Raw genomic sequence first — 26,448 nt, forward strand, 5'->3', positions numbered from 1 at the left:
AGACCTCAAAGCAAGCTGCATTGAGGTCTACCCACTATCCTTCAATCAAAGCCAATCAGAGCTCGGCTTTCTGACGTCACCGCAAACCCTGCAAAAGAAGCAGACGAACTTGCGCTCTGCATAGGAAGACCCGATTGCTGTTCCACTTACAGTGCAAGCTTTTTACTGTAAGTGATGTTGCAGTGTTGCACAGGCTTTGAGTGCATATGAAATTCACACAAATATTGCTTTATTTGAATGAGGATGAGAAGAACAAGCTTTTGTTGAGAAAACCCATTTGAATTAATTGTCCCTTGTCTTTAAGATAGAAAGTTTTAGATCTTCCCTTTTGAGAGCATTTGATCTTTGTTGCCACTGAGCATGTTGGAGGCCAATTATCGGCATTCGGTGAAGGACAGCAGTAAATGAATGCTATTCTGCAATTCCAAGCATGTGAGTGTCATACTCTGCGTCACAGGTTACCAATGTTATCAGTAACCTGTCAATCATTGCCCTCCTTCTGCAAATGCCAATGACTGCCTCTCTGCACTCTGTTCAGGAAAGCTGACGTGCGGACTTTGTTCATAAAGTGGCTCAGACTACCGGGAATGTATGCTGCTTTAGGCTCAATGCAGATGTCTTGGGCACTGACCCTGGATGCCCAGATGGACTGCTCCAGTGGATGGAAGATCTTGAAGCAGAAGCCGTCTTTCTTTGAGGGTCGCTCGATCAGCTCGCAAGCGTTCAGCAACACTGTGCCCACCCACTGGCTACTCTGCGGTTCACAAGAGAACAGGGTGTGGTCAGCGACTGTCGTTCACTAGGTATAGATAGCTCTTACACAAACAGCTTTCCAACTTTCCCACCACAAATGAACTAAGCAGTGTTTCATAATCAAGCAGTGTTTCACAATCAAGTTAAAATGCTCGGTGCGCACGAACCTGACCCGGCACGGGAAGGTGCGCACGAACCTGACCCAGCACGGGTCAGGTTCGTGCGCACCCAGCATTTTAACTGTCTCTTTGGGAACATGAAGAATACAAAAATACTTTAGGCTGACATTGTCCTTACAACTTTTATGTACTTTCCTTTTTTTTTTTTGTTGCTTTTTGAGCTATTATTGCTCAAAATTAATTTTATTTAAGACATAGTTTATTTAGCAACATTCATTTTGAACCAAACAACAAACCTGACAGCACACTGGTCTAAAATGCTATAATGAAAAATGCTTTTACAGCAGCCCGCTCAGCTACATTCACCAACTGCCAACCTGAACCAGTTGAACTACATTGCTTACGTCCAGCATGCCGAGATCCCCCGACATAAAGGGGGTGGACCAAGATCCAATTGAATCGATCGCAAGTCTTCGTTTAACTGAAGCTACCAAAAGTGTAAACCATCTGAAGCAACTCTACCTTGGCAATCTTTGGGCTCTTGTACAGCAGCAGTAGGCCCGGCTTGAGGACACACCACAGCTTGGTCCAGCCCTTGAGGGAGCCACGGACCTTGAGCCAGTCGGCCAGCACGATGATGGAAGGGTCCGTGAGTGTGCTCGACAGTTCCATGGCCACCCGCTTCTTCTCGCAGCGGTAGTGCTTGCGCTGGGCCTGAGAGTGACGCCCGCACGGGCAAGAAATGTTCCACACCATAGTAACCAACAGAATGCGGATTGTGCATGCGCAGCCTGAGCACAACGGGAGGCAGCGAGCGTGTACCGGGAGCCAGTGATCCAAAAGTATGCTGCCTGGAACGCAGTGATCTGAAAGAGACGTCCCGCTCCGATTCCCTCGGCAAGTGTGGGGGGAGGTTACACCCCGCATGGCGTCTTCGGAGAGTCCCAAGAATGTTTTCCGACTAGACCGGCTTCTGGGTGCCTTCGTTACCGATCTCTAGGTCGATGGAGTGCTGGCAATAACCGTTTCTGCTTTAGCGTATCTTTGCAAATGTTTTCGGAGCTCAAGGGCTCGATAAGTGAGTAATTGACGAAAAAGAGCTGCATTTGCATGACAGCCACACTTACCTTGTACGACTCTCTCTTGGCCAGCTTGGCAGACTGCTGAGAAGAGTCCACCGCTGTCATGTCCCCCTGGAATAGAAGGTCCCGTCACGCCAGTACGAAATTCCAAAGTTTATTTTACAGCATACATAATGTAGTGGTACCCCTGGTGAAAAAGCTGTAAAAACAACTCTTTTGCAAGGTTTTGCTCATTTTTCTTTGCCATAAGAACCGTCGTCTAAACAGCCCCACAAGATGCTCTGCCATACTTTTTTTTTCATATCATAAAAAGCATGAATAGAAAAGAAAAAACTCTTTCTATGTGAAAATGCACTACCGTGGAATACTGATCATGCGCCCATGTCACAATAAGCACTCGTCCACTACTTTCAAGATGTTTAAAAGCCAAGCGAAGCACCCACCAAAGAGTCGGAGCCCACTTATCTAACCGTGATGTTCCTCCTCCTCAGTCGCTTCTCCAAGCACTCCGGTGTAAAGCGGTGAAGCACACCTTTCATGTGCACATTCTGCATTTTAACACGGAGTGCATCATACGACTGATTCCTTGCGATTCCTGTCATGTTAACTCCTACAACACAGGAGCTGCACATGAAAATCCACCAGTACATAGACAGCACGGAAACGTGCTCGGTTTCAAACCGAAGTTCCTCCGGTCGTAAATTCAATGCTGAACAAACTGTGAAAACTGCATGTGGGAAGAGCAAGTTTGAATCGTCATCGCGTTCACACATGTGGTGGGAAAGTGAGTAAGAAGTTAGAGGGAAGAGAACAAGCATCTGGCTTCAGAGGAAACAAGGGGACGTGAAAGGTCGAAGGTGCTGTGTACAACTGCCAGAGGCACAAACTTCGCATTTCACACCGATTCAACCACTAGCTTTGGCAGGGCTTTCCTTCAGAAATGCTACCCAGAATGACGTTTGCACCATCAAGGTACAAAACGCATACTGAGATCATATGTGCAACATCACTGCAAAGCAGTGTATTCCACATTCTGCACTTTCACTTCTCAACCACTCAGGCTATAGAGGCGACTTTCGTGGGTTTGCCGGATTGAGCGGAGAAAAGTCGGGTTATGTTGAAAATTCGGGCGCAGGTATTTCGCACCATCAAGACACAAAATGTGTAGAGAGTTCATCTGTGCAACATCACCGCGAAGCAGCGCATTCCGCATTCTGTACTTTAATTTTTCAACCACTCAAGAATGCTACTTTACGACAACTGCGCTCCATTTTGCCCTTGTTGAATAGAAGGAATGGGATAACTAAAACTATATGAGATGTATAACGGAAGGTAGGAAGAGGCTCAAACTAAACATAGTTTGAAATCGAATTCATATAAAATAATGCACTCATTTATAATACTTTTTCTTTTCATATGCCTGGAGAGGGCAGAGTAAAGCCTTCAGTAAAGCATACTGAACCACTTCCGGCCGATATCTCAAACTTCAAAAGAAACTCACCTTCGGTGACAGCGAGGTGGTGCTCTGTGTGTCAGAGAGTCGCGGCTCCTCACCACTGGCCTCGGGACCTGCAGCAGGAAAGAACACCTCGCTGAGACCAAATCCACCTCTTGCCACCCCTAGAAGCCAGAGCCAGCAAACACCACACAGCCCATATTTCTATCGCACACACTGCAGACAGAAACAAGCATAGGTACCATTACCCTTGCACTACTGCATGCAGTAGCAAGCTCACAGTTCAAAGCCTCGGAGCAGAGGCGCTTCACACATCCCAAAGCAGCAGCCCCCCATCAAAGTGAAACAGTTAAAGCTAGGAAAAAAAAACAAAAAGTTACAAGCCTGAGAGCTCAAACAAACACGATGCAGCTGAAGCGTGATTAGCCGCTTCACAGCTTTAGCCAAAGCGGGCCCACATACACGCGAAAGAGCTCGCCAGTCTCGCGTTCTTCTTTTAAACTTTTTTAACCTCGATTTTAGAACGATCCAATACTTTCCCCAAAAGACCATCGAAATTTCCAAAAATGACCCGAAGTCGACTTGCGCGAGGAGCGGAAACCGTAGGGCCCAAACGCAAAACGGTCAGGCATTAGACGCCCGCGGGCGTCGGTCGCATCGCAAAGCCCGGTTCAACGCAACGTTGGCCACATCCCAAAGGTCGGCTTCACCTCGCGACGACTGGCTGCTGATGCACGCCGGCCGCTTCTCGATCTTGTTCTCGCTGGAACCCCGCTTCATCGCTCAGCAGGCCTAGCGCGAACGCGCGACGTCGCTGCACCGCGCGGTCAGACCCCCCATCCTCCAAACCTCCCTCTTTCTCCCCCGCATCCCATCCAGCATCTTCCCTATCCCTTTTCCCCAAGCCTCCTCCTCTTCCGCTGCTTACCTGCGCGGAACATGCGTTGGTCGACGCAGAAGAGCAGCAGCATCGGTCACGTTCGCATCGCCCGACGTTTATTGGCACGCCTATTCCTATAACTGTCGTTTTCTGTCGCAAGCTTGACTTCCTACGTGCATTGCGCGCTGTTATGCTACAAACATAAAATTAAAAAAATTAAAATAATAAAAAAAAATTCGAGAGTACGATATTTTGTAAGGAACACGATAGGAAGACTAAAATGACGCCGTCCTCGGTTTCGGTTTAGTATATAAAGCGTGCGTAGCGTTCGTCTGCTACGCGGGGTCGACTACTACTGCTACGACTACCAGCTGCCCCTAAGGAAAGAGAGAAGAGAAAAAGGATGGACGGAAGAGGGAAAGTGGAAGAGAGGCATAAAAGGGGAGAAAAACACAGGGATGATGAAAACATGTAGGGATGGAAGAGGAGACGAGGAGCTGAAGCAGCAGCGCCAGTTTAAAGAGCGCATGCGCGCTCCGCCAAAAGAGCGAGAGCAGACAGCTGCGAGGACGGCACGCTCGAGTAGGGTACGGACAACTAAGTTCGCCATGCAATTCGTCCTTTTTTTTACGTGCGTTGCAGAATGTTAAGCTTCGAACGTAGCTTTGCTCCCTGCTCGACTAACTAACGAAGCTGGCCTAACGAAGTCTGTTATAGCTCGCCTGCGTTTTGCACGCGCAAAGGACTCACCGACTGGTGACGACGGCGTCTTGAACCAGTCCTTGGAAGGCGGAAAGCTCGAAAAGGGAGTTCGGGACAGAATCGACGCGGACGTACGCCGACTTTCTGAAAAAGCCCGTTGCGTTTAACCTCCTCAGCCTTCATTCATTCTATTTTCTGTCTTTGCACAGTGCTTTTCGAATAGCTGAAGGCCGCGTATTGAACTCACGCGATAAACTGCATATATCTCTAAAATAAAGGGAAGGACTATTTAGGGATGGCTTGAATTGAAGGGAAGGGTTAGGGGAAGTGGGGTGGAAAAAATAAAATAAAAAGGCGGTCGCCAAAAAACAAGCAAATTACCTTTGGCCCCTGATGCGTTCGTCGGTCCGGAGCGCGCCATAGCGCCTCCGAACGAACCCGTAGTCCGACCCGGCGCTGAAGTTGGAGTGATGGGTGGCGCCTCTAAATCAAACAACAACACCACCGTGCGCCACACACTGAAGACCATAATGCCATAATGAGACACTACAATAACAGTACTAATACAGTGCGATCCACAAATAACGATACCACATATAACGATGCACTGCTTATAACACTCAGTTTTTGGAGTTTTTAGTTTTTAGTTCAGATAACAACGATAATCGGCTATAACGATTGAATTTTTGTGACAAGCTTCATGAATAATGAAAGATTAACCGGGGATCCCTGCAATAATAGAGAGACGGCCAACTAATGTGAACCCACACAGACTCGGCGACTGGGTCTGAAAAGGGCCACATGCCCGCCAGACGCCATGTTCCCTCCGAAACGCTCGAAGGAGCTGCTGGCGCGGTTCGTTGAATAGGATAATAATATAAAGGAAATTGAAGGACCGTGCACACGATTGAGCACGGAGGGGCCAGATTGGTACTGCCTCAAATTGAAGATCAGGAGGCTGCAAACGTACAAAAAAGAAACGAGAAAAAAAAAAAAAAAAAAAAGAGAGGTGGTTACTGTTCTTTGCTGTTCCCGTGGTTTACTCCGCGGCACGGGGGCAATCAGACAGCCTTGGACCAAAAAAAGTAAAAAGGGGAATTTTGTGTCTTCGTACCAGGAACTTCGATCGCGGACTTGGTGATGACGCGCCGAGACCATGACCTATCCTGCTTGTATTTATTTATTTTCCCTTCCTTCTAGCTAACCGCGTTCCTCGTCGCCTACATTAGCATTCAAATTTCATCGCGGGTGGTACAGGTCTCAGAGACAACGTGCGCACCCCGGCCTAAATTATCGAGATAAAATGTGGGAGAAGATAAAGAGAGAGTCGCTCACTTGATTATTTCCGACTTAGAGTAGGGCGGTGGTGAAATCAATACCAATAAGCGAATGGGGGCAGCCTGATGGATCGATCGCGCAGCTTCTGCTAAAACAAAATCCTGTTTGTTTTCTTTTTCGGCGGCTACGGCAGAGTAATATACGAACTCCGGGGGGTTTATTTGTGGAACTGTCCAAGTCGGCCCCGAAAAGCATCGCGCTAGTAAATAACGGCTTCCGCCGTGCCTGTCCGCCAGAACTCGATACAGCCGTACGTAATGAGTCATTTGATACAACGATGAAACGTTGTATCGAAGAGTCTAATGAACTGCACATTTAACTGATAAGCAAGACAGCGAGTTCAATTCCTTGCAAGTCTTTTCTTTTATTCCAAAAGTGTAGCGGAGATGTTTGTCCTATGAACTGCCAACAAATGCGCGCGCTGTTTTTATTTATTTATTTTTTTTTTAATTGAGCATCTAAGTTACTTTACCGCACGTTAATAAACAGAGCACAGGCACCGAAATCTATGTTGCACTTACCAGCTGGAGAGCTTACTGAACGGTTTTCTTTGAACATCGCCTGTAAAACAGAGAAACACGGCCAAACATCATGTTTGCGATAGCCTTTAGAATTTAACGAAGCACAGTTTGAGTTCCCCGAACAGTTAAAAATTGTATCTTACTTATTCACGGCATGCGAAACATCATGAATGAATGTTTTCAACCTCGTATGAGGTTCTATCGCAAGCAAGTGACGTCAAACAACATTGCCTACGAAAGTGCTCATCGTATCCCATTAAACTGGGCTGCATTGCCTTTTAATGAGGCGTTAACACAGCTGCGCCGCGAGAGAGAGCCGATGATTCGCTGCGTACCACACAGCAACTCGACCCTGAATCCTCAATCAAAAAAGAGGGACGTGTTTGGCCGGTGGTCGTGGATGCGCCGTCGCGCGCCCGCCACAACTTTCACGGTGGGACTCTCCGGGGATATATACATGCGACACGATCAATAACGTCGTGAAACAACAAAAAAGAAAGAAAAAAAGCTCACCGCAGGATCCATCACGTTGTCATTCTCATGGCTCGAGCACGAACGTTGGTCCCAAGGGATGCAGCGAGGTTCTTCGGCCGGCCTGAACCACGGCCTGCTGAACACACACCACACGCCACTTCACGCTTCCGTCGTCAGCGGCACGCCCGCCGACGACATCGCCGTCGTCAGTCGCCGTCGGCCCGGCCAAGACACTTCGGTCGAACTGCTGATGCCGCTACTTGCGAGCAAGAAAATTTCCCTGGCCGTGGCAGTGTTTTAGGCTGCTAATTTGTTATTCAGGAACGCTGCAGCGTGAACCAACTCTTACTAATGGAAGCGACCAGAAAAAGTGCAACATAAAAATTACAAAATGATAAAAATTAGTGGATATAAAGATTTGGCTTTGACCATTGAACTGGGCGGCAACTTGCGTTACCTAGTTTCAACAAATCGGGGGTTTGTCTCAAATTATATAATATTTGTTGCTTTTTTTAATTTTTACGTTTTTTTTTTGTCTAAAGAAAAATTATGCTAATAGTTTTACTAATAAAAATAAAAAGACAAAAATTACTTTGTGCACAGAACATAAACGTTGCTAAATATGGGACTCTTTGCTTTTCGTGCGGCAACGCTAAGCTCAAGCCTCCAAAACGGCCAAGCCAAGTTTCATTCTTCGAGTGACATGTGTGACATGTACGGATTGAGAGCAGGGGTTGTATACGGTTCTGGTTGTCTACGCCCCACTAGGTGTTCGGAACAATAACCCGACCAAACTAAAAATGTCGGAGTTTGAATGGCCGTGGCAGTACAACTTTCCGCCGTTCTTCACCCTCCAGCCCACGCTCGCCACGAAGGAGAAACAGCTCGAAGCTTGGAGCAGCCTCATCCTCAACTATCACCGGGCGCATCGGGCCTACGTGCTGGACGTCACCGAAGCCCTCAGCTCGCCGCTCTTCCACAACAAGACCATTTCGAGGAAACTGTCCGTCGAAGCGCTCCGAGACATCCTGAACGCGATGAGCGAACGAGGCGCCGTAGCCTGGGCGGACAAGCAGCGCAGCCGCTGCTACGTCTTCTGGAGGTCTCCGGAGGAGTGGGGCAAGCTCGTGTACGAATGGGCTGACGCCAGCGGCCACCTCAACTCGGTGTGTACCTTCTACGAGCTGGTGCAGGGCGACGACACCACGGACACGGAGTTCGCGGGACTTGACGTGGACGTGCTCAGACTCGCGCTCCAGGCGCTCGAGAAGCAGGGCAAAGCGGAATTGATTACGTTTGACGGTAGCGAAGGAGTGAAGTTTTTTTAGTAACAATTAAGGGAGTACCATGGGCGTTTTTCCCTGGTGTAAAAGGGGGGTCTAACTGGCATGAAGTGCTGGTGTCAAGGGCGGTTTGAACACCTGACGGGGGGGTAACTGGTGTGAAGGTCTGTGAAACCACAGTGAGGGGAGTTCTTTTAAGAACAGTGAGGAAGTAGCGTGGGTGTTTTCACTGGGTGTAGTAAGGTGGTAGAGCACCACACAGGACTTTTAAGTGGTGTGAAGTGCTGCAGAAGCTGTAACGGGTGTAAAATGCAGTTTGAGTGTCACTGAAGGTCGTGGCTGACGTGTAATGCCCAAATCCCACTAGAGCAACAAACAGAAACATGCGACAAGCCTCCAACACAGGCAGCATGCTCGCGATGGTACCTTTGGCAGGCGTTTAGTCCATTGATTCTACAAAGCCTGTCAAATTGCAAAAGACTGGTGAGGATTGTCGCTCTAGTGGGACTCAGGCATAAGGTGCAGCAAGGCCACAAATGGTGATGAAAGTTGCGTAAAATGTGGGTTAGGGTCCCTCCACCAAGCTCAGCTTTTTTTTTTTTCCCAATTGTGGTTGTTGAAAGTGTTTTAAGGCTCACAAACAACAAAGGAGCGCTTGCAGGCATGTCGAGTATTCCTCGTTGGCAACTTTTATTGACCCTTCAGCACTGGCCACTGAAGATGTTTGTGAAAACAAGCACTAGTGTTGAAAATGTTTGAGCTGCTTCAAAGTTGCTTTTAATTTGTTGCGTTGCCGGACATTATCCAACATTTGTGGTGCTGTTGCAACAAGCCACGAGTGCTTTGGCACATGCTTTTATTACAACTATCGCAAAGTGATCTCACTCGAGCTTTGTTCAACCACAGTGTCAAAAATAAAGTGCAGTGTCCCCATTTTCTTTTTTCGTAACATAGTCTTTATTGTGCCAGGCATTTATGCGACTTCATTATGTGCATGCAGTGGCTGCATAGAGATACAACTGTCGGAAATATAATGCCAACTCCTACCTTTATTGCCCACGTATCAAGTATTCCTTTCCCCCAAAACTAACCAATTCCAAGCCTTCAATTTATGCTTGGCTACTACACTACACACAATTTTAACCATAGTAAACAATGCCCGCAAGCATAATTTGTATCGCTCGCCGGGGTCATAGACTCTTACTAAAGTGTCTGACAAAGCGTTTACGCTTGCCTCGAATTGTGCAAAAAACCCATAAAGACCAGAAAAAAAAAATGCTAATAATCTTTTTTTGGGGCATAATGAAAAACTCGTTTTTATGACTCCCACAACACCGAAACCATAATAATTTAAACACTTTGAATGTGCAGTCGGGAAAGCGAAACAACCCAAATGACTTCTGGGGCCTCCGACGTAACATTTCCTCCTGGCAGTTCTTCGGTTTTGGTGCTACTGTTTTCCTCGGCAAACATGCGGCTGTGAAGAAAAAAGTAATGGTAGCGTCTAGACAACATGATCTAGCGCTTTCCACGAAAGCAAACCATTATTTTTAGGTGTCGAAGGCCTATTTAAGAATTAAACACATTCAGCTTTTGGGTTGCATTTGTTGCCAGTATAAATAATAATCTGTACATCAACACTAATTATGGAATGCAAGATAAAATCTGCCAAGCTGCTGTGAATAGTTCGTTATCACTTTTTTTTTCTCTCCTGACTGACTGACTTTGGTTCCCGTTTCGAGTGCCAGGAGCAGGAGCCTCGAGGCATCGTAGACGCTGTCAAGTGGACTTAAAAAAAACCTGCGTCGTGGCAAAGCCTTTGTTTCGTCTGCTCTCATTCTAACAGACGAATTGCAAACGCACCACGTCACAATTTATGAATCCACGCGGCTGCCGCCATAGTTACATTCCCTGAGCATGACATCACACCAAGATTCCAGCTCCCAACCGTCGAAAGCGAAACAAGAAACACAAAAACAATGTATTCGTGGCACTCTGGCGCATTTTCTTATGTGCTCCATAATTAGCGATGCAATGTACGCAATGTTTAGAGTAACAAAACACAACCCAAAATATGACGCCTTTAGATCTCTCTCCAACCATCATGGTTGCTTGGAAAAGACTGCTGAACCCTTTTAGATTCGATGGCTCTGCCCGGAACGTATCCAAATGTGCTACAGAGGGCAAGTGGGAGGGGGGTCTGAGGACACAAACCCTCGGCACGAAAGCAAAGATACGAGTGCATAGACAAGGTCCCCGGTCTTTGTAGCCACGCACTACAAGCTCGGATTCAGAGCTCGCTCTAGTGCGTTGTTGAGGAGATGAAACGAGTCATCGAGGCTGTCGGTACGCGGCAGCCCCAAGCGCTCTTCTGCTTGTGCTTCCTGCAGGCGGCTCTGTAGCAGCTGGTACATTTCCTGCAGCCTCCTGCAGAGGTCCCGTGCTGGAAAAAATGAGACAGTTTGTTCCCTCTGGAAGTATGGAGAGAGATGTGGTTCGTGCAAACAAGTGACCGGCAGCTTTTATGGTTATACGCTCGCAAATTACCGAAACCACAGCCACTCGATTAGCCGGGCTTAGAGCGTGGCTTGCCAAACCGGGTTCCTAGGAACCAAGGGGTTCCCGAAAGAACCCTTAGGGGTTCTACGAGCTTCCAAATCTATTGGAGTTTCCTCTCATAGAGGCGCATAGGATGGGGCCTGCATGTTAGTTTGAATTAATGAGATTCGACTGTACAGTGGCCCAATTTTTTAATAATATCAAGCGAGCGTCGATTGCCGCGACGGCTAGCGCTGTGCCGCGAGAGAGATTAAGCGCGTGCGCACAAAGCTCTTTTTGTTGCTAAGCTACTCCGTTGACCGCACACAGCCGCGACGGCCGCTGTGTCACGAGAGAGATTAAGCGCGTGCGCACAAAGCTCTTTTTGTTGCGAGCATCGTCTGCTAAGCTACTCTGTTGACCGCACACAGCCCCTGTTCATTATCTGCTGGCATAGCTAACCGCCTTTTTAAGCAAAGATCTGAAAAGCGCTTGCTTGTTTGATACTGCTCAGGTGTGGCGTAAACCGCGCGTCATCTCGAGTTTAATTTACTTCTTTTTTTTTTTTCATTACATGTTCGTGTTTACTTTTGTGAACACTGACAAAAATAAAAATACGGTAACGCGACAAACTGAATCCAACGATGCATTAAACTATATACCGCAGACAATGCTACGAGCCATTAAAACAAATCCAGTGTTTTCACCCTGCCGCGTGACATTGTGCTTCCTTGCGCGGTTGCATACGGTTGTACCCAACGGGAAAGCCACGTGACACATTTTTAGTGGTAGACTGGCCAAGATGGCTCGTAGCGTCAGCTGCGGTACAACACAAAGTGAAACGGAGTATAGACAGGGTTTCCGCTTAATGTTTTGTATTGTCAATTGCGCTGTTGCTGTCGTCATCTAGCTTATGTAGCCGGGTAGTCACACTTTTCTTTGACCAGGGGTGCGAGCACATTTTTATGCCCCCTCCAGTGCCCATACAAACACGAGAAAGTGCTGTGAGAATGTCAATGGGCGGCATGACGCAAAGGGATATAGCAACAACAGTCGGGGTTACACAGGCTATTGTCAATAGAATTGTGAACGCAATCCAAGAGGAGGGGTGTATTGGCGATGCACTTCGACATGGCAAGCGCCCTGCCCTCCTTTGCTACGGAGCCGGGGCTGTGTCCAATCAATGGAATAGCCTAGCAGACGACGCTCGCGCCGGAAAGAGCTTTTCGCGCACGCGCTTAATCTCTCCCGTATCGCTGCACGCATCCGCGTCCCAGCGCTCGCCGACCCAGCGGTCGACGCTCGCTTGATATTATTAAAGATTGGGCCACTGTACATGAAAAGTTTAAACAAAAATGGACAAACCAAAACCGAAAGCTTACATTTAAATTAGGAGTGTGCGAATATTGAAATTTTCGAATACGAATCGAATACAAATAGACAAAAAAACGGGCTTAGAATAGAGAATATTTGCCTAGTACATAAAAATTCCAAAACAAGAAGTAACAGCAGGTTTTACTGCCTTTTTAAAATAAATCTATGCAACTGCATTTTACTGGGCTGCAGCAAGCTAAAGATACTTCTAGTAATGCACTCATTACAAATTATTGTGTAGGAAAATTAACTGCTCGATGTGTTCAGAAAGTAAGTGCTCCCTACGCGCCGTGACAACATTTCTGCCAGTAGAAAGACCCTTTGACTCGGGGAACCGGCGAAATTTTGCTAAAGTTCGAAGGAGTTCGACTTAGGGACAGTGTTGCCCAGCTGCTACACGAATATTTCGAATTTTGGGAAACAAATAACGTAGAAAGTACTCTATTTTATATTTCATAAAATGGTTAATGTTTACACCATATAAAGGCGAAAATATGCGCTTTTAATGCTTTCATTAGTTATTCATGTGAGCCAGTGATGCCAATAAACCCAACAAATATTGCAATTTTCCTCTGCCAAATGGAATCAACTTTTTTTTTTTTTCACATGCGCACAAAAGTTGAACTTCACTCAAACCTTTGTGAAACATCACGTTGAAAGTTAGAAAAAGTTGAACTTGGTCGGCTTGAACCTGGGCAGGCTCGCGACATCCCTAGTTTTGACTGCGCAGGAGTGGCAGGAGTTGTTGTCAATGGCGATGCAATGTTCTGCTCGCACCTACTTTTTCTTTTTTTTTAATTTTCAAACATTTATATTAGATAACACTCTCAAGACTTATTTTATATTTATATTTCACTCTCGAGGCTTATTGTATTGTATCAATTTATAGAATGTGCAATTACATCACATATTGCTAAAAAAATGCCACACAACAAAGGGCTTGGTGAAAAAGAAACCGAAACTGATCCTGTCTTGCTGTTATCGGACAGATAGAAACGGAGCAGACCGATAACGCACGCATGATACGCCTTTCTCAGTGAATAAACATATTCATAGGGTAATGCATGGCAGGCAGATTATTCGTTACTTGCTCGAAAATTCACAGTTTGAGCGAATATTCGCCGTTTTCCCGAATATTCGGTTTTCGCCAAATATTCGGGAACTTCCGAATATGCAATTTTCGAATCAAATACGTTTCGAATAAGGAAAATATTCAATTCGTATTCGAAATTTCGAATATTCGCACACCCCTAATTTTAAATATCTACACACTAGTGATGGGGCTGAGCAGACGACTTCAGTGGAAAAGGGAGTGAAAGAGGCAGAAAGAAAAATGTGGGAGGTGAGAATGCAGGAAAAGTCAGCTTTAACAATATACACGACACAAAAACAGGACATAAGAAAGGAAAATGTGTTTGACAATTCACTGGGAAGTTCTTAACTGTTTGAGGTGAGAACAGGTCTTTTGAGGAAGAGGACATAGAGAGCTAAATTTCAAAAGACAGACACATTGTGTGCAGCCTGCCATAATGAGAGTGAGACACTAGAGCACTTGGTATTGAGGTACTCAGGGCTTTGCCCTGCCCTGGAGGGGTAACTGATGTGGCCGGGGGCCCTGGGTTTTGCTGGCGACGATGGAAGAACAGAAGAGAAATGGATTACTATCACCAAGAGGCGATTAGAAGACTGGTGGAAATTATCTAGGAAAGATGAAATGATGAACAACTAACTATAGCACAGCTGGGGAGAGGCAGGACGGAGGAAAATTGGGACTACCTCCCGTGTGGCTCCGGCCCAATGTCTCAACACTGTCCCCCAGTGGCTCTGGTGCTGGAGTAACGCCGACAAGGTTTGACCAGAGGAAACTTGGCGACTCCCTCGTCGGGGAGAAGAAACAAAGGGGGTGATGTTTAACACCGCCTGGTGATAGTTAGGGTGAGAAAATTGGCTTAGATGGGCGGGAGGGGTCATTTGCTCGTCTTTTTAGACTTAGGCTAGGTGGCGCAAGCTACCGCCTGTTACAAAAGGTATAGCCATTAACATCCATCCATCCATCCATCGATGGCCAAAGCGTTGTCACCCTGAAGCGTAGCTAATTTAGTGACTGTTGTCAAAAATACAAAACGCCTAAAAAAAAAAAGTTTTTTTTTTTTCTTTATTGCAAAAATAAATTATGCAATGCCCAACGCTCAATTATTCATCCAGAAGTATCGCCAAATTTCAGGACGATCCGTTATTTCATTCGAAAGTTATAACCGATTTTCCGAAATTTTCAATAGGGAAATGGTGCTTAAAAGAGCTAACGAATACGTGGAGTCACCGAAGATGGGCGAAAATGGACCCCATTTTTTCCGTTGAAATTTTCAGAGTTTCGACTGAGATAACGGTTATGGTAGTTCAGACACTTTAGCACCTGGTTTGGACAGCTAGTGTTACATTTGGGAGGAAGATGACCGTTCGGCGATGCATACATACAGCCCTCAGTTTTGTAACATTTGGAAAATACACAAAGGACATATCTTTACATATTATTGACTTTAGAAGTGCCCATCTTTTAGTTTTGCGCAATTAACTCAAAATTTTGACTAGTGTGCTGGTTTAAAATTGTACAACAGTTTATTTCTAAAGAAAAATGCTTTAAATAATTATTTTGTTTGGGGGGGGGGGGGGGGGTCGCTGTACAAATCTGGCAGAATATGTGCACTCGGGTCATCGGCTTAGGCAGTATACACATTTTGAGCTCGTCACTTCACTTCAAAAGAGCATGTAGAGCGCAAAAATAGCGTCGACGTCGCACTTGTGGCGACTGCATCACGCAGCGTAGGACCGCGGGTAAGGGAACAGCCACGGTGCTTGGGAAATGTTTCACGTGGTACCCTACACTTCTGTGGGATTCGTGTGCTAGTACGGTGGAATCTCGTTAATTCGAACTTGCGGATAATTCAAACTAACATACAGATCCCATCCTATGTGTTTTTAGGAAGGAAACTCCTGGTAATTCAAAGTTAGCATCATTGAAACAAAGTTTTTGTCCCCCCTCGGCTTCAAATGAACGAGATTTCACTGTAGAGGGGCAGGAGTGCTTGGGGCTTCTCACCCAACGGTTGGCTGGCACTGGCACGACTGGCGTCTCGTAAGTCGGTGACGAGCGTGAGGCCGGTCCCGAGCGTGCGCCAGCAGGACCTGGGTGGCAGCGTGGGCGATTCCTGACCTTGTCCTTGAAGCCAGTCAAAGAGCAGCGTTTCCAGCTTGTCTCGCCAAGGAACTGCGACACGGGGAAAAAAAAAAGTGCGGCTAAGGCAATTCTAAGGAGGTCGTCGAAGCTTCGTCTTACGGTCGAAATGAACGGTGGAGCGAGTCTGGACAACGGTGAGAAAATTCCCATTCAAACTTCAGTATCGTACCTCCCACACGCATATCTCACCGCACCAGTTATCTTCCTCAGGCTGCTCGCCCACGCACTCGCACTGTCACTTTTTTTGCGTCGTTCTTCCCCCTTGCAGCTCTGGACTGGAACGGCCTTCCCCACCACATTGCTGCCATCACCTGCCAATCAGCCTTCTTCGAAAATGTTACCGATCATCTCTCACCCTGAAAACTACCTACCACCTACCGTAAAATACTGGACGAGCGCCCATCCAACTTTCATTGAAAACTGGGATAATCTAGACATGGGCGCTTGTCTGGTCAAATCAGGCGCTTAACGTACGATTTGCAGAATTCCCAAGTTTCGGAAATACTAATAGTGGGCGCTTGAACGAAGTGGGCGCTTCCACGGTACTTTACGGTAAGTTGGATTATTTTTTGTAACCTCACCGCTTATGTAATACCCCCTAAAAGAGGGTATTACATAAGTGAAAGTTCTGGTTTCAGCTATTCCTGCTAGTTTTCACGAACTGTATTTCGGGAACAAACGTTAGTTGGGCCTGATGTTGAGCCCTCGCAAAGTGAGAAACAACATTTGTGTTGTTTTTTTTTAAGATGACAAGTAGCGAGGACTTTTCTATTACTTGTTGCGCCTGCAAAAGCTGATTTTTTTTTTTCATCTCAACTTCACCCCAAAATCAACTGTGGTCTTCTAGAAGAGAAGAGAAGTAATGGCTACATGGGCATCAGCATGACTTGTTTTAAGGGGAAGCAAACCCTATTTTTCCAGGGGGGGAGAGTGCAATTTTTTTTTTATGGAAGCAACTATGATTGGTTGAATGGGCACTATTATGTTTTAGTAGGATTGGATACCTTTTGGTCACTATACTCTGCTTTCATTTTTGTCATTCACGTCTGATAATCAGTCATGCCGTCTTGAGTAGAAACCATAAAGCCGTAGTTACACTACTCATACATCCTAGAAAAAAACATGGTATTTGCTGCAGACATGATGACAGAAGCATCTCTGGAAACGCACCAAGCATCTTCGAAGCATTTGTTTCACGCATACTTTGAAGATTAAGTTACTCACAAGGCCGAACCAGTAAAGGTCTAATGGCCTAAGAGCACTGCCACCGCGTGACCACGCTACCAAGAGAGTGGTTGCCGCGCCGGGTTCATTCGCTGACTGCAACGAGTGGAAGTAGCAGCGCCAGAACCAGAAGATGATCCAGATGCAGTCCTTGTTTAATGAAACTAGAGTTCCGTAAACACACTGCGGCCGAGGTAGTGTCGGGTCATAGGCCCGACGCTATCATCGACCTGAGTGCCGAAGACGTCGCATATCGTCGTCGGAGGTCGACAATCCACATCTTTCGTCAGTCAGGCCCAACTGAGCACGCACCCACGATCACTCAGGCCCGGGAGGACCAGCTCCCCTGCGCCGACCGATTTATCGAGAGAAAGAACTTTGCAAATGGGATGTGAGAGAGGATGTAGCGAAGGAGAGGGCAAAACGAGTTATCCATTCTCAAATAGGGATTCCCACACCTTCCACTCGAAAACTATAGTGAGCTAAACAGAAGGCCTACCGGCAATCGCAAAACACACAACCTGCATGCTGGCCACACAGGTGCCAGTCGCGCTCACATATGTGAAAGAATTGATGCCGAGGTTCTTGGCATCCATAACGTTCTATGCACCAGAGCCTGCAATGCACTGGTTTACGGTGATGATGCACCCTGGACACCGTCTGCCAAGTCTCGTTGAAACGAACACAGTGATACAAGAAATTCACCATGGTTGCTCGGGGAATGGCTGCGGAAGGCCAGCAGCCCGAACAGCGTGAGCCACCGAAGTAGGCACACACGCACCTCGATGCAGAGGTCAGGTGTCACCCATTACGAGGATCGTGTCAGAACACCCGGTTCAGCTGGGCGACTCATAGAGATCGGACCAGACAAATAGCGGCGGTGTCTCAACGCTCTCATTGGGAGGCATCCGACAGGTATCTGAAGCAAGATACCGTTGCACTGCAAAGATGATATGCAAACCAGTGCACGTTAGACTGCGAACAAGCGTCGGTGCCCAAAAGAAGAAATGTGACCTTTGTTGCAGTTCACACACGGCCAGGGCTTGCAGTAGCAGCCAACTTCGTAAAGTCTTCGAGCTGCTCGCTTCTCTAGCGAAGCGCTAGACACGAGAAAAACGAAAAGCCACTCTCCTTCGATGGCACTGTGCCACACGTGAACAATGCAGAGGCATAAATCTCAGAAAGTGACAGCAGCTCAATGGCATCGGCGAAAACAAATCTAACTCCCTTTTCGGCACTGTGCAAAGCGTATTGTATGCCGGCAGCGACCATGCTACTTCGGAGCATACCATCGCATGCACAGATGTCTCGCACCTACAACTACTTTGGAGACGATTCGGCCTACGCACCGCCCGGTGCGTAACTCATTTCACGAGTCCGATTCTCTATATGGTAGGCCAGGTTCCCCCCTGGCATCCCCTTCCAAACTCCCGTGAACAGCTATATTCTTCAGCAAAAAGCTTAACCACAAGAACCAGTTGCCACAAACATCATCGTGCTAAATTATCTACCTTAAAATACCGAGCGAGTGTTCACCAACAAGCCAAAGATAATCCCGAAAAAACAGAGATGGACACATATTACGTCAGAGAGCAGAAAGGTAGAAGTAGTACACGGTAGAGTAGTACACGGTAGGGTAGTACACGGTAGGGTAGGGAGGGGGCCTTATATGACCCTTGTTTGATATAACAAAAAGGTGTAGGAGAAGGATAGGAGGCTGGCGGAAGTCTTCAATCTTAAAGCAACTGCGCCGCTTCCATCAATCCTGCTTCAGGTCGGCGCCCTTGCACCAAGCTCCACTGCTTTTCACCGGCGTGCGCGTACGAAGCTTCACCGCTTTGCACTGGCTTCTCGGAGAAACAACCGGCATAAACATCTCGGTTAGGTCGGTGGGCGCAAAAGTTTGTTGGGGTGGGTGCTTGACATGCCCTCTCTATATATTTCTTATTGCGACGTGGGCACATACCTGGTACTTTACGGTAAACAATTCTTCAAAAGCTTCAGGAGGTTTCAGAAATATTCGTGATGGTCTCACCGAGCATGTCCCTGATATCTGTCTCGTAGTCCAGAACGTGCAGCAGATGCCAGAATGCGTCCAGGAATTCTTGCTTCTCCATGGCACTGCACGGCAATTCAACGCTGATCACGTAGCACTTCCCCTTATAGCAATAGGATTGTAGAGGAGGATGGAAAGATGGCATAAGAAAGATTAGTATAGTTAGGGTCATTTTTTGAGCAGGATTTAATTGTGGATCCTATGAATCATCTGTGGCTGCCATAGTGGCAGTTTTATATTAAAAAAAAAAAGTGCTCGCTGTCTTTCTTTCGATATTCTTTGCCAATAAATGCTGGCTCGATTCAGGTAGACTGAGCTGTTCCTCGGAATATGTTAGTCTTTCATTATTTCGGTGGCTCCAAATGGAATGCACTGCTAGAGCCACCATCATGTTTAATCATAAGTGCGAGTGAAGCCCATGCTATAAGCGTAAGCACATTGTTTTGAGCAACACTTTCATTTTACGAGCGCGTACCTATGTCCCTACAAAAGGTATTGTGCTCGCTTTTGTAGTTTTCCCTTCGCTCGCACTTATGAAGTGAAATGTATCCGCTCATGCCCCCTCCCCTCTCTTTCTCCGCCCTCCCCCTTTCCCCAACAATGTACCTCAGATGGCCTGCTGCAGCGAAGACAGCTGTAACAAACTCTTCGTTGACGCAGTAGCTGCAGAGGCTTGGATCCTCATCAACAACACAGTCCAGGACTTGGAAACACACCTTCAGCAGCTCTTCTGCAAAAATGTTTTGTTTCAGAGGCATGCATAGAGACCATGCAGTTCCCTCAGAATAGACAGGTAACAAAGTATGCATTGCAGGATGAAGAAAGCAGACTGCGGTTCTCGAAAGAACCTAGTATGCATGATGACGCCTCTGGCAACCATGCAACATCTTAAGTTCAGCTAAGAGTGACTGAGTTCCACAGACCGTTGATGGAGTTTCCCAAGATGAAAGTGATGTGGGGAAGGCAGCTGTCAGCTCCACGGATGGCCGCGAGCCAGAGCGGTAAGGACTCCCTGTTTGCGAGGCATGTGTGGCAGAGTCTGAAAGTTTGACACAATGTGTTCACTAGGCCTCATTGATGGATGAAGGGATGGATGCAGCTTAACCGTTAAAAAAGGAGGAATCGAGAACTCCAGTTAAGGGCAAGTGCGCTCGGACAAGGCTTGAAAACATTCATCCACTTTCGTTTCGCACCTTTCTAGAATACACTAGCACGGTGTTTTAAGAAAATGAAACACGCCTTAAGGTTAAGCTTTCTTAACCTCATCATGTTATAATGATGTATAAGGGTGTCCGGGAACTCCGATAAAAGAAGCTGATACTTTGCGAGCTTCACTGCATCATTGCAATGGCTATGAACTTGGTGCTTCAAAAGCACGATATGCACTCTGTACAGCCAACTCCAGATGATTGGCGACGACTGCAGTCAACAGCACAGGATTGCAGTCGTTGCCTTTCATCGGACTTTGGCAGTGCGTGCACACTTAGGGTTCCCGGGATGCCAAAGCGCTATTCAAGGAAGAAGCTCGCAACAGAGGCGGGACAACTGAAGGACCGCTTTGCCATTCCAGCCCTGCCAGTGACTTTACCACGGTGAAAAGAGGCCCCTTGCACTCTTTAACGAGGCTTACCTGAGCAATTGAAGCAGCGTGGGGGCGTCAGATCCCCCCAGAAGCTGCAGCACCATCTGTCTGAAAGCCAATGCAAGGCACTCTTTCAGTGCCTGCGCAAAGGAAGTCACGCGGCGCCTCCACTCACAGCATGCTGTCTTCCTGCGACAACGCCAGGCTCAGGTCGGGGAACACCGCCATGTTGCCCAGGATTCCGACCAGAATTTCCTGGGTGAACGAAAAAGGGGTGCTCGTTGAAAAGACGCTGACAACAAACTCAAATCTTTTGTGATCTACATTTCTGCCTACAATCGATGGGAGGTTTGGAAAATAAAATAAACTTTTTCGGGGATTTAAGGCAAGTGATTGTTATGAGATGTTGTTTAAAAAGAAACATTTCTTGAAGACATTGAAAGCGAGCGAAATGACAGCAAAAATCGCTCACTGCAACATCATGAACTGAGCGATCGTTTTGCAAAGTTCCCCGGTAAAAAAAAGACAGGGAGGCAGTCCACATCATATCACTGCAGCGAGCGCCGCTACATCTTTGCTGAAGTAATGCTCCCTCATGAACCCGGCTTGTAAGCGAAACATTTTGCTACGTGTTTGTGAGGTGATGTCCTTTTTGCATTTTTGGAATTTCGGGAATCTGAAAATTGATCAGAAGTAAACTGTGATAACTTCCAAAGATGCAACCGAAATGAAGTCCGAAAGCCGAGAATCCCAGTTGTGTACCCTAAACAAAGCAAAAGCTCAAGCAATCATGCCGGATGCATAGCTAATCGCTTTCATCTATGACCAAAGTCAAGCAGATTGTTAATAGTGGAAAAGACTGAGGCTTCTTTCGGTTCTCCAGAGTCAAATCTCACCACAAGACGAGGCGATCTGGATGTCTTGATGATCTGGAGAAAAATCTCGAAGGCCTTGAACTCGTGGAGAAAGCGAGCCACATCCTGAAAGCCAAAGGTGCCATTACAAAATTTTGCACAGCAGACTCAAACAACTTGAGATCAGTTCCGACTTCTGCACGTTTTGACATGAATGACTTACGTACAGTCTGAGGCAACACGATCTCGCCCACTTTAATGGTAGCTGAAAGGGGTAATATGCTACATGGGGCATCTCCTGTTAGCTAAGCTATGAAACCAACTGCCATATTGCAATAACAGGAATTGTGGCAGTCCGTTCCAACCAAAAGCTGTTTCCCAGTGGTTGGGTTTTGTTTCCAAAGGAATAGTATAGAGATAGGGTCAATGCGCAGGTTTTTTCCCAATTATCTAGCGCAGTGGTCCTCAAATGGGGGTCCGCAGACCCTTTGGGGTCCGCGAAGGCATTCTAGGGGTCCGTGAAGCCCTGCCTCATCAGTCAATGTCGGCAATAAAAGTTGTCTTTTTTCAGGTCGAGAAGAAATGTTTCAGTTTTCGGGCGAGTTTTCTCGTGTGTATGTCAATAAGAGAGGTCTACTTGACACTAGACCTTAGTTATATCCATTTATTAAATCAATATTATATTTAACCTATACCTTTCCTCATCTCTTACCACGATTGGGGTCCTCCATCATCTCCGCCGATCATCAAGGGGTCCGCGAAGCATCGATGGTTGAGAACCACTGATCTAGCGGGAGCACGTACAGTGCTCACAAGCTGTTCAGGTTTACAAGCATCAAATAGAAAAATTGTAGGCAAAAAGTTGTCACCTTTCTTCCATTCTATTGCATTCTGGCATGTCAATGGCAGATTCAAATTCGAAACTGGAAGCACTTTTCAGAGCTTCTCCATCAGATAGAAAGCTCTTATCCTCTTAATTAAATTCTGAGAAGTGCTAAAAGTCGGAATTAGAAGAGCCAGTACTCCAATTGCCACCACCCCCAGAGCACCTGACATGCGAAGCAACCATCTCACGCGAATAACGTGCCCGAAGCGTCTGATTTCAAAACTATAACCAGCCTCAGCAAAGCGAAACACTGTGTGAATATAACATTTATAGTTTACTACAGACATTAGAAAGAACAACACCTCCCGCGGTGCGCGCGGTTTCACGTTTAGGTGGGCGCTTTCAAATGTGTAATCGCCGCTGTATATAAGGGGCGGCGACGATCGTCAAAGGGTTCGCATCCCCGGGGATCTCTGCATGGCTGTTGTGCTGTCCCGACCCGAACACCGCTGGTCAGGCCGTACCGCCACTTTGTACCTCCCCACATTTATGCAAAGATGCTAGCTCAAGACCTCCGCATAAACGTCTTTCCCAGGCTACTGGAATGTGGCGATTTCAACGGGACCGAGCGACGCTCACCGAATTGGCAGCCATGTCCCAAAGGGTGCACAGCTCCTGCTCGACTTCTCTGTCGAGTTCGACGACCTCTTCCATGTCAGCCTCGCCGTTGGCACTCTCATTCTCGGCTGCCTTCAAAACGAGAATACGGGGCAGACGAAATCAACACGAACATTGAACAATCAGGCACAGAGACACTGTCATAAGAACAAAATAAAGGCCAGAAAAAAAAACTTAACTTTAGGAGTACAATGTGTTAAACCAAGAAAGGGCATCGGGTACACAACATCTGGGGAGTGAGAATTCATTTTGACAACCTGGAGATTGTGTGACATGCAACCGATTTCTCAGTTACATGTAACTAGGGTTTTTGTGTTTTTGGGGGGTGTTTTTACTTGAATTTGGGTGTGTTTTTTATGTCCTTTATTGAACTGTCTGCGAGGCTGTTCAAAACAGCCTCGAAGACAGTTCAATATAGGGCTGTGTTCCAGGCACGGTGTAAGATATACCGTAAAATACCGGGCAAGCACCCACTCAAAGTTTAGAGATAATCGCGAAAAAATGGGGGATGGGCACTTGTCCGGTCATCAATTTTACATATCAATGTACTGTGGATATTTTCTCAGATCTTACAAATTTGGGAATGGGCGCTTAGTGTGGAATGGGCCGATGCGCGGTATTCTATGGTATACGCAGGTGAGGACACGCAGCACGGCAAACAATGCGATGCGATCGGCCAGTTAAAGTCCTCTTGGTGCGCGCCAGAGTAGCTTCAACCAAATGCGTCTCCGCAATCTAAACACTGCAACTAAAAAAAAAAAAAAAAAGTGTTTTATTCTTGGGAGCATGTATTATTTGCTCGGGACGTCTGCTCCGACCTTGACAGATGCCGGATCAAACACCGCGCCAGAGATCTCTCCGCTTTGACGTGTTCACAAAACTGTTATTGCCGCCGTTGAAGAATGAATACAGGGTCAGTGACGAACCAGTATCTAAACAACACACATATCGCGAGTGCCAAGTCCTATGTGTCGTGGCACACCTAGAAAACTATTTTAAAAGCAAGCGTGTCTCCCTTAGAAAAGCCTGAAAAACCGGTCCCGTGACAGGCTGCCACCAGCCGCACGTGGAGGAGCCATCTGGTGTCGCCACTTGCAACGAAAGCGAGAGGAGGACTTTATCAGGCAGCTGCGATGCGAGTGCTGTTCTTACCTATTACATTTTACACCGTGGTTCCGGGTAAACACAAAAAAACGCTGCAGATAAAGATTTTTTTTTCAGTGAAGTTTGGGCTATTTTTATTTTAGGGTAACTTCCAACTGGTAGCAACGCGCAAAAACACAAGGACAAAGGAAAGAATGCACAAAAGGACTTGTGCATTCCTTCTTTGTCTTCATGTTTTTGCGTGCTGCTACCAGTTGTAATCATGAACGAACTCGCCTGCATACCGAAAACACGAAACACCTTCCCCGCAATAAGCCTCTATCATATTGCAGGAACCTCCGCAGGGAGTCAAACCCGCCGGCGACTGAGGCAAGACAGACGAGCGGGTAACAAAGTAAAAAACAATTTAGGGGTTTTACGTGCCAAACCAACAATGGGCGTTTGATACGCCCTAGTGGAGGAATGGCGATTAGACCACCTGGAGATTTTTTTTTTGACGTGCAACAAAAAGCTTGGTTGCAGAGCGACTTCTCGACAATAGGCCTCCGTCAGATTGCGGGCACGTCGGCCGGGAATCGAACTTTCCACCTTAGGCTCCCTAGGCCTGCACTGGATGAATGAATGGATGGATGCTAATGGCTGTACCGTTATATCGGGCAGTAGCTTGCGCCACCTCGTCTAAAAACTAACAACCAGAAGTATGACTCCTCCCTTCGCCCTTCTAAGCCAATTCGCTTCCCCTCTGCAATTTTGCAACTATTACCAGGCAGTGCGGGATATAACCAGGATCACTTTTGGAGGATCGGGCAAAAATACTAAAAACATCTTCCCCCGCCTCTTCCCCATGGCGAAAGAGTCGCCAATTTACCTCTGGTAAAACGTAGTTGGCGTTACCCCAGCACCAAGCCCACTTTGAGATAGGGTTGACTGAGATTTCGAGGGGAGTCCCAATTTTCCTCTGTTCCGCCTGTCCCCAGCCATGATAGTTAGTTGTACGTCATTCAATTCTCTTCAGATAATTTCCAATAGTCTTCTTATCTCCTCTTCATTATTAAAATGCACTTTTCATCCATTCTTTAATTCTTGTCTGCAAACCCCAGCGCTTCAGCTAAATCCGTTGCCCCTCCGGGAGGGCGGGAGCCAGCCACGTGCACCTCAACACCACATGTTCTATTGTCTCGTCTTCCCCTTGGCATACGGCCCCCCACACTGCGCCTCTATTGCCTCACACTTTGTCCTATATGTCCTAGTCTGCAATAGTCCCATTCTAGCTTCAAATAACGAGCTCCCCCGAGAATTACCATACCAGTGTTCCACATTTTCTGTTTCCGCCCCCTATACATAGTTAAAGCTAATTTGATTTTCCCTGCATTCTTCCCTCCCATATGTTTTTCTAGGCTTTTCCTTCCTTTGCCTCGAAGGCACCGAGGTGGCTTGACGAGCGGGCGAGGGTAAATGCAACTGCACAAACTGCGCTACTCTCTTTCGTGTCAATGGTAGTACTGCGGGAGCAAGTAGCATCATACAGAACATTTCCGTAAATAAACGCGCGCTCCATCAGCGGTATTTTGGTATTTTTTGCAACCGGTCTATTCGACTTTAGACAGTTCTCACTTATCGGTGCCGTACTTTTTTCTTTTTTTTCAGCATTTATAATCTCACATTTACAGACAGCAGAAGTACTTCTGCATGCATAATTATATCTACAGCCGCGAACAGAAAGTGTCCCAGTGGAGAGTGATTCGGTAGTTACCTTTAGAGCATTGAGTAGACACTGAAACACCCAGTGCCTGCTGAACACGGTTTCGCCTATCCGATCGGCGCCCAATGTCTTTTCCGCTTCCAAGAACCCGGGTGGTGGAGAGGGGTTTCTTTCTGGAAGATGAAATACGTTCGGAGCATCGGGCCACGTTCGCGTGAGCTTGACGAAATAAACGCGCAGCAAAGTTCGCGCCGCTGGCACCCACCCGTTTCGTCCATGACGACGAGCTGGCCTCGCCCGGTCATGAAAGCGCTTTGTCACAAAGTGTGCACTGAAAACCGGTGTTTTTACACTTTGCGCCCAATTCAAACCTCAGTAATCGATCGGATTGCAAAGGTTACGGTAAAAATTCTTCACACACATATGCAAAGAAATTTTTAGAACACTGCGGAGCCATCTTGAAACTTGACGTTTCTGCCGATGCTGCTTTACTGACTGAGCGAATACAGGACTGGTCTGTGAAAATCTATAAGACTCCTTAAAATATTTTAAAAAATGATTAATTTGTACATAAACATAAAGATAGTGTTTTGTTTTTGCTTATATTGACATTCTTTGAACACCAAATTGACTGAATATTTGCAAATATCATCATCGTCATTTCGGC

At 46.7% G+C, this 26,448-nt stretch overlaps 3 protein-coding genes across 5 annotated transcripts in view; 1 reads left to right on the forward strand and 2 right to left on the reverse strand.

Moving 5' to 3' along the window:
• Positions 1 to 7,780, reverse strand: part of LOC8050983 (oxysterol-binding protein-related protein 8) — a 33,597-nt gene extending 25,817 nt beyond the window's left edge. The window contains exons 1-8 of one of the 3 annotated variants that reach the window (XM_029986664.3): positions 7,365 to 7,780; positions 6,852 to 6,891; positions 5,374 to 5,475; positions 5,041 to 5,136; positions 3,456 to 3,523; positions 2,000 to 2,065; positions 1,395 to 1,586; positions 632 to 754 (exon numbers count right to left, since the gene is read on the reverse strand). In XM_029986664.3, coding sequence (XP_029842524.1) covers positions 632 to 754; positions 1,395 to 1,586; positions 2,000 to 2,065; positions 3,456 to 3,523; positions 5,041 to 5,136; positions 5,374 to 5,475; positions 6,852 to 6,891; positions 7,365 to 7,376 — 699 coding nt within the window. In that variant the 5' untranslated portion in view covers positions 7,377 to 7,780. Of the gene's footprint in view, positions 1 to 631; positions 755 to 1,394; positions 1,587 to 1,999; positions 2,066 to 3,455; positions 3,524 to 5,040; positions 5,137 to 5,373; positions 5,476 to 6,851; positions 6,892 to 6,994; positions 7,042 to 7,364 lie in introns of those variants that run through there. The other 2 variants (XM_029986665.4, XM_029986666.3) reach the window with 2 other exon arrangements.
• A 228-nt stretch (positions 7,781 to 8,008) lies between these two features.
• LOC8050985 (vacuolar protein-sorting-associated protein 25) lies at positions 8,009 to 9,546 on the forward strand. The gene has a single exon (XM_002399415.5). The coding sequence runs from the start codon at positions 8,126 to 8,128 to the stop codon at positions 8,651 to 8,653; it is 528 nt and encodes a 175-aa protein (XP_002399456.2). The 5' UTR covers positions 8,009 to 8,125; the 3' UTR covers positions 8,654 to 9,546.
• A 7-nt stretch (positions 9,547 to 9,553) lies between these two features.
• LOC8050986 (protein saal1) lies at positions 9,554 to 26,279 on the reverse strand. The gene is made up of 11 exons (XM_029986663.4): positions 26,047 to 26,279; positions 25,833 to 25,954; positions 22,937 to 23,047; positions 21,514 to 21,597; positions 20,793 to 20,872; positions 20,666 to 20,725; positions 19,959 to 20,074; positions 19,642 to 19,765; positions 19,015 to 19,100; positions 15,618 to 15,785; positions 9,554 to 11,051 (listed from the first exon to the last, which is right to left on the reverse strand). The coding sequence occupies exons 1-11, from the start codon at positions 26,084 to 26,086 to the stop codon at positions 10,885 to 10,887; spliced, it is 1,158 nt and encodes a 385-aa protein (XP_029842523.2). The 5' UTR covers positions 26,087 to 26,279; the 3' UTR covers positions 9,554 to 10,884.
• Positions 26,280 to 26,448: the final 169 nt, after the last annotated feature.

This window comes from Ixodes scapularis, unplaced genomic scaffold, assembly GCF_016920785.2.
Source record: "Ixodes scapularis isolate PalLabHiFi unplaced genomic scaffold, ASM1692078v2 PGA_scaffold7__128_contigs__length_106722199, whole genome shotgun sequence".
Lineage (NCBI taxonomy): Eukaryota > Metazoa > Arthropoda > Arachnida > Ixodida > Ixodidae > Ixodes > Ixodes scapularis.